Source organism: Enhydra lutris, unplaced genomic scaffold, assembly GCF_002288905.1.
Source record: "Enhydra lutris kenyoni isolate GAN:26980312 unplaced genomic scaffold, ASM228890v2 scaffoldscaffold7, whole genome shotgun sequence".
Lineage (NCBI taxonomy): Eukaryota > Metazoa > Chordata > Mammalia > Carnivora > Mustelidae > Enhydra > Enhydra lutris.
Window position 1 is genome coordinate 30,729,234 of NW_019154091.1, and position 13,889 is coordinate 30,743,122.

Here is a 13,889-nt window from a genome sequence, read left to right on the forward strand (position 1 = left end):
TGAAATCTGAATCCCAGTTTTCACATCACAAAGTCCTCTTGGGTTTTTCTGGCCCTAACCACTTACTTAATGTAAAAACCAGTTAGCTCAGAAGGCTGCACAAACACAGGCACAGGCTAGTTCTGCCCTATAGGCTGTAGTGTGCAGACCTCTAATACAAACATTTACGTCTATACGACTTACAGACTTTGAAAACGGAATTTGCTTCCTATCTGGTTAGCAGGGATTCAAATGAAGGTGTTTTTCTTCTTTCTTTCTTTAAAATAATGTTTAAACTCAACATCTTCTGATTAATTTGCAAAGACAATTTGTTGGTATGAGAGAAGACAAATTCACTAGAGAATATTCTGGAGAAACCTTCACATAACCAGCAATGGAAATGAAAATTCAGTATAATGGTTTCATACAGGGAAAGATGTACTTCTTCCATTTGGATCCATATGTTTGTGAGTTATCAGCCGCATTACATCTAATTTAAAAAAAGGAATTTAGACCAGAACTTCACCTGAATCATAAATTGTTAAAACAAGATTTTCGAAAACAAGGTGGTAACATATTCAATCATACTCCTTTCACTGAATATACACATACACACAATATATTTTAGTGAGACTAAAATATTTCTGTACTATAATAAAAAACTTAGTATTTATTATTGACTTGCTTTTTAAAACTGTTATTTTATAATTATATAACACATTATATTAGTGTATATATGTAACTTGTAAGTATATATGCTCTTAAAACAGTGCCTACCACATAGGTAACCCTCAATAAATATTACTTATTTTCATCATAATAAAGGTACATGCTTAAATTTTTCTTTTACAGATGGAGGTACATGATCTCAACAGAAGTTTGGCATCTCTTGGTCTAAGTAAGAAATAATGATGGCTTGTAAAGTGATATTAGCAGTTTCATAGTAAAAAGGCAGATGCATCTGCCTTACATTCCAGAGTTAGTGTCACAAGATTTTCCTTGTGAATGTGGGATAAAGGAAAGGCCTCAATGAGGACTCCTTTTCTGTGGCCTGAGACAAAGTACCACTTATGATTTCACAGTACTTAAAGCAAGAGTCAGGGTTATGAATTTGAATCCCAACATTGCTCCTTAATCTTCTATGCCTCACTGTCTTCACAGATAAAATGAGCAATTTGTTCTATATGTCTCATAGCATTATAAAGAGAAAACTCGGCATATCATAGACATTTACTAAAACTGGCTGACAAAATGTAAAAGAAAAAAATCTAAGGCTACCTTTTTTTTTCCATGTCAAATGAAACTACTTTGTAGAGCATTCTGTCACATTCTTTTACAACTACTTTGTAAAGCATTCTTCCTACTTCATTTTTATATTATCTCAAAATCTGAGACACTAGGTGGGAATATATATACATACAAACATACATAAAATTTTATATTTCTTGTATTTGATATTTTAAGACCCAACTTTGCTACAAAATTAATTATAAATAGACCACAGAAAAGCTTCTAGCATCTTTTTACAAAATTCATAAATAACTGGTCTGAATACAATTTTCTTCATTACTGAAATCATCTTTTGTCAGTATAACTTCTTTCTCAGAAAATATATACGGTGTCAAGGCTATTAGCCATTGTCAGGTCAGAGAAAGATCAGGAGTTCCAAAACTTTTTTTTAAGATATACATTTTAACTTATTGCAAAAACTGCGTTTCTGGTCCTTCACATTCTGCTATGGAGAGGGAGAAGTTTCCTCTCATTTCCTTTCTTCCTACTTCACCTAGCAGAATATACGTGCAAGTGCAGACAAGAGGAACTAAGCAGGGCTAAAATTATTGGTGGGCAGGTGAGAAGCTTAGTATATTTGCTTCCTTCTAGTATCCATATATCATTACAAAATTCTCTTCCGGCCAGACAACGCTGGAAGAAAAAGTCTAAGGTTTCTACTACTTCTACAAACAAAAATCAGTAAGTCATACAGCTCTTATCCTCTAGTCTTTGATGACTAGCTAACAAAAAATAATAAATCAGTTCATGAAAAAAAATGACCCCCAAAAAAGAACACAGGGCAAAGGGGCATGGAGCAGAGGGAGCATGGAAAATCCACATCTGAAGAAACCCACATGTAACTTGTTTACAATGTTACTTGTAATGATAGAAATGGTGGAATATGCAATTGGTGGGTTAGGACTCTCATGACAATGACCATGTAAGTTAATATGAAAACATGTTATTTGAGGAAAAAAATACAAAATATATTAGGATTAAAATTATGTAAGAAATTATGCATACTTCTAAAACTGAAATAGATGTTGTATAAATAAAAATAACATAAGGGGAAAAATTTTAAAATTTTTCTAAAATTTGTAACTACACTCGAACTTTTAAAAACAAATTTTTAGATGAAAAAAATAAATTAGTACTATTATCTTTTTAAGATTTTATTTAAGTAATCTCTATACCCAACAGGGGGCTCAACTTATACAACCCTCAGGTCAAGAGTAACATGCTTTACTGAATGAGCCAGCAGACACCCGAATTAACAATGATAATGACATTAGTCATTCCAGTAACACACCAACCTTTCTGAATAAGGAACCATTTTTGGTTTTGTTTTTTTTTTTTTTTTAAGTAAGCTCTTTACCCAGCATGGGGCTCAAGTTCATGAACCCCAAGAGTCGCATGCTCTACCAACTAAGCCAGCCAGGCACCCCTAAATAAGGCACTTTTAAATGCTCAAGGTCTTAACCCAAAAGTGGCATTCTATAACAGTGGTTCTTAATCAAATGAAGTACTGTCCTCTTCCCATCCAAGTTTACAACTTGCAAAAGCTGCCAAAATGATCAAGCAGTATGACTAGCATTTTGGGGCCAAAGCCAAGTATGATGGTTAATATTATGTGTCAACCTGACAAGGCCACTGGATGCCCAGGTATTTGGTCAAACATTATTCTGGGTATTTCTATGAAGGTGTTTCTGGATGAGATTAACATTTGAATTGGTAGGTTAACTAAGGCAGATTGTTCTCTCTCCATAATGTGGCTGGGCCTCATGCAATCAGCTGACAACTTAACCAGAACAAAAAGGCTGAGCCCCTGGAGTACTAGCGAATTTTTCTACCTTCAAACTCCAAGTGAGAAACATCAGCTCTTGTTGGGTCCCAAGCCTGTAAGCCTTGGGACTAGAACTGCATCATCGGTTCTCCAGTTCTCGGGCCTATGGACTTGGACCACAACTACATCATCAGCTCTCCTGGGTCTCCAGCCTGCTAACTCACCCCGCAGATCCTGGGAATAGCCAGCCTCCATAATCACCTGTGCTCATTCCTTATTATCAATCTCTTTTTATATACAGTATATGTATATATACACATCTTACTGGTTTTATTTCTCTGGAGAACCTTGATTAATACACTAAAAATGCAAAATGACAATGTCAATGGCACCCCACTTGAGAAACATGCTTGAGTTGAGCAGAAATTGTGGTCCTGTTGGCAGCCTGGAGATAAACAGGTGGGCCTTCTAACAATCCTCAAACCATCATCTATCAGAAAGCTACCTCAGGGCTTGCTATTTTGGTTGTAAGTCATATTATAAGATTACCCTAAAGCAGCCCCTAAATACTTGATAAAAACAAAATTAAAATTTACCTCCTTTCTTTCTACATAGACATTTTTTAAACAACCTGATATTGGTAGCCCACAGAATCTTTTCGTTTTCCCATCATTTTAAGTTGTAGACTCTACATTTCTTGAAGATTAAATTTTTCTTAGATGACGTATAAATTATGTGTGAAGCTAAGCATATCTTTTCCAAGACGCCCTCAAAAAACAATTCTATCAATATATAAAAATCAAGATGTTGCTCTTGGCCAAGACGTAAATAGACCAACCTCAAACAGACTAGCTGTGAGTTCCTCCAATTCCTGTCCAAGTTGATCTCGTACTTTAGAAAGCCTCTCACACTCTTCATCTTTTAACTTCAGTTCCTATGAGAAATCGATCATTTTATTTTGAATTTCCATAGTTTGAAGTTAGATTCAGCAGACTATATAATCTTTACTAATAAAATTACAATATATTAATAGTCCCCTCCTACAATGTTCACACTGAAAATGTTTATTTAGCACTTGCTATATGGAAGACAATCAGGCAAATCTAAAATTATAAATAATTCTAACTCACATATTAAATTTTCATGTTTCTTTCATGAGACATCCAAAGTTATGATTACATATTACATGTGAAAATAAACAATTAAATGACTTCATTCTTTTTTCCCTTTTCTCTGAACATACTTATTTCTATCCAGAAAGGAATGTAATTCCATTTATCCATTTCAATAAAAATTCAGTGGGTTTTTTTCATATTTACTTTAAAATTTGTTCACTTACAGATAACTTTAAGTACCATATGGCAATTAGTCTAAAATTTCCATTAGGAGACTATACCCATTTAGTACTGCAACCAGAAGCAAATGATACATATTTGTACTTAAAACTAAGAAGAATGTAAACGACAAGATCACACCCTCATTTCTATGACTTCTCAAAAGGTATCAAGTAGATGCTTTAAAAATATCTTTTAAGATGTAAATAACATGCAATATCTTAGACTGTGAGAGAACGTGGCTACACTGCCAACATGGCAGAGTCAGCTACCATGTGGAAGGGACAGCAGGAAGCAGAAAGGATTATAGAGGTATCCTGTGAAGCCTCAGGATCCAAAAATTATTACATATACCCCAAAAGAGAGGACTTGACCCTAATGGAAACTGGGAGAACAAATATGAGAACAAATGGAGAAAAAGGAAAAGGTTTCCACAAGCTCCAAGCTGCAGGTGGAGTACGAAACCCTATTTGCAGTCCTGAAGCAGCAAACAGTACTGTAAAGCCCTCAACTCTCAGGGAACTGCAAAGCATCCAGCAAAGAGAACCTTGAGGACACGGCCCACCCCAAAGGAAAAACTCATGAAATCTGAAACCAAATTGCAAGACAGGAATAATGGAGACTGGCAGAGAAAAGGCTCAGACAAAAAAAAGGAGAAAGAGGGTGGCAAGGTTCCAAAGCAAACAGATCACAGAAGGTAGTAGAAAAGTATTTTTCTTCTGTTTCTAGAAATATCATCTCTAGACATAATGTTATATCTGTAAAGTTTGTAGAGACACAGGGCTAGAGGAGAAACCCTTCTTGAATGAGGTTTACCCCAGAGAGACAGAAGAGGCTACAAAGATAAGACAGTAACAATGGAAGGGAAAGCTCTTAAACATAAAACTGAGAAAGCTTCTTGTCTATCCTACTCCTTCACAGGAGCCTCCTCCTAACAGTCCAGGGAAATCCAACCCATTTAAATATGGAAAACAAACACAAATATGTGAGGCTAACATAATAAAAAAAAAGTTAGAGGTAAAGCCAGGTCACTTTTATTAGTAAAGACAATCAGATTGGTATTAAATGTCAATAGCATTTTATGCTAGAAAACAACAGAATAACATTTTGAAGATACTCAAGGAAAAAATGTGAAATGAGGATTTGATATCTAGCCAAAATGTCCTTCAAGTATAAGACCAGAGACAAAGAATTATAAACTTATACAACTTTAGAGAATATCTCTCATATAAGCATGATTCAGGGATCGAGTAAAGAACAGAAATTCACATAATCCAGAAGAAGCTGGAGGAGCTTTTTTTTTTTTTTAAAGATTTTATTTATTTATTTGACAGAGATCACAAGTAGGCAGAGAAGCAGGCAGAGAGAGAGGAGGAAGCAGGCTCCCCGCTGAGCAGAGAGCCCGATGTGGGGCTCGATCCCACGACCCTGGGATCATGACCTGAGCCGAAAGCAGAGGCTTTAACCCACTGAGCCACCCAGGCGCCCCTGGAGGAGCTTTAACACTAAGGACTGGGGGTGAGAAGCAAATATATTTCACTATAGAACTACAACTAAAAGATGGGCACATCAAGGGAATGAAAAGACAAGGCACAGACTGGAGAAAATATTTGCAAAAGAGTATCTGATAAAGGACTATTATAAGAAATATACAAATTCTTAAAACTCAACAGTAAGAAAACAAACAACCTTACTGAAAGATGGGCAAAAGATCTGAACAGACATTTCAAAAAAGAAGGTACAGAGAAGAAATACGCAGTGAAAAAATATTTCATATTATATGTTATCAGGGAAATGCAAATTAAAACAATGATATACACCGATTAGAATGACCAAAATCCAGAAGACCGACGACACCAAATGCTGACAAGAATGGGAAGCAAAAGGAACTCTCATAATTGCTACTGGGAATGCAAAGTGGCATAGCTATTTTAAAAGACAGTCTGGTCGTTTTTTAATCAAACTAAACATACTCTTACCATATGATTCAACAATCACACTCCTTACTATTTACCCAAAGGTGCTCAAAACTTATGCCTACACAAAAACCTGAACACAGATGTTTATACATTCATAATTGCCAAAACTTGGAAATAACCAAAATGTCCTTTAGCAGGTGAATGAATAAACTCTGGTACATACAGACGATGGAATATTACTCTGTATTAAAAGGAAATAAGCTAACAAGTCATGAAAAGACATGGGGGAAAATAAATGCATATTATTAAATAAAAGAATCCAATCTGAAAAGGTTACATCCTGTAGGATTCCAACTATATGACATTCTGGAGAAGGTAAAAGCATGGAAACCATAAAAAGAGGTCAGTGGATGTTAGCATTTAGTAAGTGGGGAGGAATAAATAGAGAACAGAGGATTTTTAGGGCAGTGAAACTATTCTGGATAAAGCTACAATGGTTGATACATGTCATTATAGACTTGTCAAAATCAGTAGAACATACAACAAAGGGAACCTTAATATAAACTCTGGACTCTGGGATAATGATACGCCAATCTAGGGGTCATGAATTATAATAAATGTACCATTCATAGTGTTGAGAGGCTATGTTAGTGCAGGGACAGAGTGAATGAGAACTCTGTACCACCCTCTCAATTTAACTACGAACTTAAAACTGCTCTAAAAAATAAAGTCTATTTTTTTTTTTTTTTTTTTTAAATTTTATTTTTCATAAACATATATTATCTTTTTATCCCCAGGGGTACAGGTCTGTGAATCTCCAGGTTTACACACTTCACAGCACTCACCATAGCACATACCCTCCCCAATGTCCATAATCCCACCCCCCACACCCCCCCATTAACCCTCAGTTTGTTTTGTGAGATTAAGAGTCACTTATGGTTTGTCTCCCTCCCAATCCCATCTTGTTTCATTTACTCTTCTCCTACCCCCTTAACCCCCCATGTTGCATCTCCTCTCCCTCATATCAGGGAGATCATATGATAGTTGTCTTTCTCCGATTGACTTATTTCGCTAAGCATGATACCCTCTAGTTCCATCCATGTCGTCGCAAAAGGCAAGATTTCATTTCTTTTGATGGCTGCATAGTATTCCATTGTGTATATATACCACATCTTCTTTATCCATTCGTCTGTTGATGGACATCTAGGTTCTTTCCATAGTTTGGCTATTGTAGACATTGCTGCTATAAACATTCGGGTGCACGTGCCCCTTTGGATCACTACGTTTGTATCTTTAGGGTAAATACCCAGCAGTGCAATTGCTGGGTCATAGGGTAGCTCTATTTTCAACATTTTGAGGAACCTCCATGCTGTTTTCCAGAGTGGCTGCACCAGCCTGCATTCCCACCAACAGTGTAGGAGGGTTCCCCTTTCTCCGCATCCTCGCCAGCATCTGTCATCTCCTGACTTTTTAATTTTAGCCATTCTGACTGGTGTGAGGTGGTATCTCATTGTGGTTTTGATTTGTATTTCCCTGATGCCGAGTGATGTGGAGCACTTTTTCATGTGTCTGTTGGCCATCTGGATGTCTTCTTTGCAGAAATGTCTGTTCATGTCTTCTGCCCATTTCTTGATTGGATTATTTGTTCTTTGGGTGTTGAGTTTGCTAAGTTCTTTATAGATTCTGGACACTAGCCCTTTATCCGATATGTCATTTGCAAATATCTTCTCCCATTCTGTCAGTTGTCTTTTGGTTTTGTTAACTGTTTCCTTTGCTGTGCAAAAGCTTTTGATCTTGATGAAATCCCAATAGTTCATTTTTGCCCTTGCTTCCCTTGCCTTTGGCGATGTTCCTAGGAAGAAAGTCTATTTTTTTAATAGGGATAAAGCTGACAAAACAATTATTCAAATGTTATAAGCTTTAGGAATATAAAAATAATACACACAAAATACAAGAGAAAATGAAATTGAATTCACAAACTTCTTAAATACTAATGGGAAGTAAAGGACTATAACTTGAGGCACACAACTCAACTAGTATAAACTAAATATATCTAAAAGCATAGAGATTAACTTTGAAATAACAGTCTGACTAAAACCAAATGATACGAGAAAAACAGTAACCAGGTAAGTTTAGTATTGCTTATGGCAGGAAACAATGGCAGTATCTAAAGAAAGGCTAAGATATATATAATTACAATATAGTATATATATCTTTGATTAAAGGAAGATAACAACTAGAATGGAAATCAAACCTTCCAAAATACCAAAAAGGAGGAGGACAAAAAGAAAACGGAACAACATAGGAAAAGGTTGTATACACACACAGCAGACATTTGAAAGTTATGTGACAGAAACAAGCCCAAATGTAGCATGTTTATCAATAAATGGGCACAGATGCAACTCACCTAATTAAAAAGAAAATGATTTTCAGATTGGCTTATAAAAGCAAAATCCATCTCTAAGCTTTAGATTAGAGACATACCTAAAACAAATTCAGATAGATTAAAAATAAAAGAATGGGCGAAGTATACTAAAAAATGTAATACAAATAAAAATAAGAATCTGAATCATATCAGACTAGACAGAATACAGGGCAAAAATCACTGAAAACAAAAAAACTTCATAATGCTGAAGACTACAATGCAAAATGAAAACTTTAAAATACTAGCAAATGCAAAAACACAGGTAGTCCTAAACAAAGAGGAAGAAGGACATACCATGTTCTTGAGTAGAAAGATACCATAAAGATACCAGTTCTCCCTGAGTTAATTTATAAATCTATAACTGCATAAATTTAATGCCAGGTTCTTTCAAACACTAAAATTTCACTATTTTATAATTACATATGAAAAGTAAGTCAATTCATTCAACATTTCCTACTCCGTGGTCACTATGGTAATTCTCAAGCTACGAAACCAGGTGAGATACTGCTCCTTGAGAAATTTGCAATCAGAGCAATACATATGTCATTCAGGAAGACAAAATTCGTGAATAGCTTCTCTACCAAAGTGGTATAAACTTCACCTTAAATACTAAAAGCCCTCTACAATATGAGCTCAATTTCCCTTTTCAGAGTTTTCTCCCTTGATCCATATGCTAAAGCTAGTATGTTTTGCAGTAGTTAAAGACAAGAAGGGATGAACACCACAAAAAAGATAATACCAGAAAAGTAGGTTTATGGCCCATCCTAAAAAGCACTGGCTTAGAAGTCAGGACGTCCTTTAAAGACAAGGGGAGATTATCTCAAAGGCCATGAGAAGTCACTGAAGGATTTTAAACAGGATAGTAATCAGATGTGCAATTCAAAATTGTCATTTGGAAGTATGATGAGGTAGCTGAGGTTTTAAAAAAAAAAAAGATTAGAGACAAGAAAAACAGTTCACTGATTACTGCTATATTTTAGGCAAGATACAAATTTAGAGTGGTTGTACTGGAGAAAAGAAATTTGAGAGATATTCAAAACACAGAACTTCAGGACTCTGTTCAAGTACATTCCATCAAATTTAAGACTATGGTTCTTAAGATAAACATTTTTATATCAAAAGAAAAAAATGCTGTCAATGAAACGATTTTATTTTTTTTAACTTAAAATGTTCATTTTAGGGGCCCCTGGGTGGCTCAGAGGGTTAAAGCCTCTGCCTTCAGCTCAGGTCACGATCCCAGGGTCCTGGGATCAAGCCCCGCATCCGGCTCTCTCCTTGGAGGGGAGCCTGCTTCCTCCTCTCTCTCTCTGCCGGCCTCTCTGCCTACTTGTGATCTCTGTCGAAAAAATGGATAAAATCTTTAAAAAATAAAATGTTCATTTTATACTTATAATAAGAACTCTTTAAAGCTGATTTTTTTTTTATATACCCTTCTGTTTCAATGTCCTATCATAGTGAGGTCATTTTCAAGATCTTTAAGCCAGTAATTAAGACCAACAAATACAGAACCCAAATCACACAATTCAATTGAATTAATTACAATATGAAAAACTATAACCAAGTTCATACACAAGTAGGCAATGATGAGTGTCACGATGGTTAGTATGGGGAAAAAACAATTCAGATTCAGTGAAACATGACCATGTAATACATGTCTTTTCTTCCCAACTAATAAACATCTAAAGACAGGGTCAAATCTGATTTATTTTTGTCCCCTACAGGGTCTTGTACAATGCTGTCAGTACTATGACAGAGAACCATGGCCACAGTTAGTAGGACCATGCGGAATATGAATTTGACACAGGTATGCGTTTCTGGGTGACTTTATTTGGCTGCAAGCTATTCCACTGATTTTTATTTTCCAAGTTATTTCATTCTGTTTTAAGAAAAAATAATTAAAAATTGGAAGTAACACATTATACCAGTAGGTATCACAAGTAGCAAATACAAGAAACAAAGGAGTTTATTAAAAATGCATATCCTAAAAAAAAAAAATGCATATCCTTAAGCCTCAATACAATAATTTTTATTTCAGCAGAATATGGGGTAGAGTCCAGGAAGCAACATTTAAATAAAGGTAAACTGAAGCCCAATTTCTACCTCAGAAGTCCAACAAAACTGGTCTTCAGCAATGCCCTGTGGAAGGGCAAATAAGTGAAGAATACATCATCTCTGGCATCCCTGCACCTCAAAATCAGTGATCACACGGGTATTCCCCCTATCCACAGTATGGACTTGTGGCTGGGAGTCACTGCCCAGCCAGGGACTACACTTCCCAGCCCACCACACACCTAAGCATCAACAGAAAACTGGCTTGCACCAGTGGAATATGAGCAGAAGTTATGTGTCACTTTAAAGACAAGGCTTTGGGGCGCCTGGGTGGCTCAGTGGGTTAAAGCCTCTGCTTTCGGCTCAGGTCATGATCCCAGGGTCCTGGGATCGAGCCCCGCATCGGGCTCCCTGCTCAGCAGGGAGACTGCTTCCTCCTCTCTCTCTGCCTGCCTCTCTGCCTACTTGTGATCTCTGTCTGTCAAATAAATAAATAATATATTTTTAAAAAGATAAATAAATAAAGACAAGGCTTTTTAGAATGGTGTGTCTTTCTCCAAACTTTCTTTTCCCTTCACTTCATCGGTTAGATACAGTTAACAGTAAAATTCAAAAAGACTACAAAGATCCAAGACAGAAGAAACACAGATCCCTGAATTATTTCATAAAGAACTGCATATCAACTATGTGCCTCTGCCGCAGAATGCTCAAGAAATAAAAATTAACTTCTTTTAGGTAAAGTCACTAAAATTTAGGGGTTGCTTACTAGCAGCTAGCATGTCCCTAACTAATATGTGTGTCTATTCTATAATAATGTAACTGTATACATATGTATAGATTCATTTAATCAACAAAATATACCGAGAACCCACTATGTGTTCAAAATATAATCATGAGCAAAAAACACGTACGATCTTTATCCTCATGAAGTTCAAAATTATTGGACCATGTGTGTTAAGTGTATGTTTTTGGGTTAGGGTTAGTAGGATGGCGCAGAATAAACAATACAAACAGAAATAGAATTTTGACTCCGAATCAAGATAGAGTAACAAGGGGCGCCTGGGTGGCTCAGTGGGTTAAGCCTCTGCCTTCGGCTCAGGTCATGATCTCAGAGTCCTGGGATCGAGCCCCGCATCGGGCTCTCTGCTCTCTAGGGGAGCCTGTTTCCTCCTCTCTCTCTGCCTGCCTCTCTGCCTGCTTGTGATCTCTCTGTCAAATAAATAAATAAAAAAAATCTTTAAAAAAAAAAAAAAAAAAAAAAAAAGATAGAGTAACAAGGGGACTCCTGGGTGGCTCTGTGGGTAAAGCCACTGCCTTCAGCTCAGATCATGATTCCAGGGTTCTGGGATCGAGTCCTGCATTGGCTCCTTGCTCAGCAGAGAGCCTGCTTCTCTCTCCGCCTCTGCCTGCCACTCTGCCTGCTTGTATGCTCTCTCTCTCTGTGACAAATAAATAAATAAATAAATAAAATCTAAAAAAAAAAAAAAGTAACAAGGATCACATTCACAACCCTACCTGACATAACTAAAAAACTGCAAAGAATACATAAAACAATTTTTAAGACACCAGGCACCCAACAGCAGACAGTGATCCTCCAAATATGTGAAACAAATTAGGTGAGTCCTATAATTTGGCCAAGCTTATCATCCGAAAAGAAGAAAGCATTATTAGACAAGGATTAAAACAGTTATTAAGCTCTATTTCATATGTTTGAGAAGCTGGAGGAAAGACTGAACTTATTAAACAGAGCAAAAAATATTAAAAAGACCCAACTCAAACTTTCAGAGATGAAAACCACAATGTCTGAGATAAAAAATACACTTTATAGGATTTACAGATTAAATCTACTGAAGAAAGGAGGAGTGACACTGAAGAAAGAGACAGCAACAGAAACTATGCACAATGAAACACAAACAGGAAAAAAAAAGATTAAAACATAAATGAATAGAGCATCAGTGAGCTGTGGGACAACTTGAAGCCGTCTACTGAATATGTAATAGGAGCCTGGCAGGAGAGCAGAGATAGGGGAGGTAGGTAAAAGTTTTTTTATGAAATAATAGCTCAAACTTCCCAAATTCGATGAAAATTAACAAACTACAGATTCAAGAAGCTCAACAAACCTCAAGCACAAGAAACATGAAGAAAACTACACCAAGGTACACCATAATCAAAGTGCTTACAGCCAGTGCAGGGAGGAATTTTACATCACATGCAGAGGAACAAAGGACAATGCCTCACTACTTGTGAGGAACAGTGCAAGCTAGAAGACACTGGAGCAACATCTTTAAAGTACAACAAAGAAAAACTATCAACCTAAAATTCTTGACCAAGTGAAAATATCTTTCAAAAACAAAGATGGGGAAAAGATACCTTTTCAGATACATAACAACTAAAAATAATTTATCACCAGCAAACATACACAACAAAAATGCTAAAAAATGTCTTCCCAGTAGAAGAAAAATGATTATCAGATGGAAATCAGGATTTACATGAAGAAATGAAGAGCAATGGAAATGGTAGCTACACCAGTAAATATAAAGATTCTTTTCTTATCATCTAAATCTCTTTTTCAATGCAAAAAATAGTAAGTGCACTGCAGAGTTTAAGCCTATGAACAAGTGAAACAGACTATGACTACAGCACAAAGGCTACAGACAGTACACTTCTGTAAAGTTCTTACATGTGAGGTAGCATAACATCATCAGAAGGTAGACACGAATGAGTTAAATATGCATACTATTAAGCACAGCAAAGATATATAGCTAATAAGCCAAAGGAGATAAGATGAGATCACAAAAAAAAGTGTGGAATTAATCCAAAAGAAGGCATAAAAGAAGGAAAAAGAAGAAAAAGGAATAGATGGAACAAACAGAAAACAAAACAGTACAATGGCAGATTTAAACCAAACCATATCAATATCACATTAAATGTAAATGTTTTAAATATACCAGTTATAAAAGGTATAAAATATAAATATATATTTTATTGTATATATATATTTATATTGTATATATATTTATATTGTATATATAAATCTATATAAAATATAAAAGGCAGAGATTACTGGAAAGGATTTTAAAAAGCAAAACCTAATCATGTATCACCTGCAAGAAACTCACTTTATATAC

General features: G+C 35.8%; 1 protein-coding gene across 5 annotated transcripts in view; it reads right to left on the minus strand.

Moving 5' to 3' along the window:
• LOC111142155 (RAB3A interacting protein) overlaps window positions 1-13,889 on the minus strand; it is a 45,972-nt gene that overhangs the window by 14,588 nt on the left and 17,495 nt on the right. For all 5 annotated transcript variants that reach the window (XM_022495145.1, XM_022495144.1, XM_022495147.1 and 2 more), the window contains one exon: window positions 3,873-3,968. In XM_022495145.1, coding sequence (XP_022350853.1) covers window positions 3,873-3,968 — 96 coding nt within the window. The remainder of the gene's footprint in view (window positions 1-3,872; window positions 3,969-13,889) is intronic.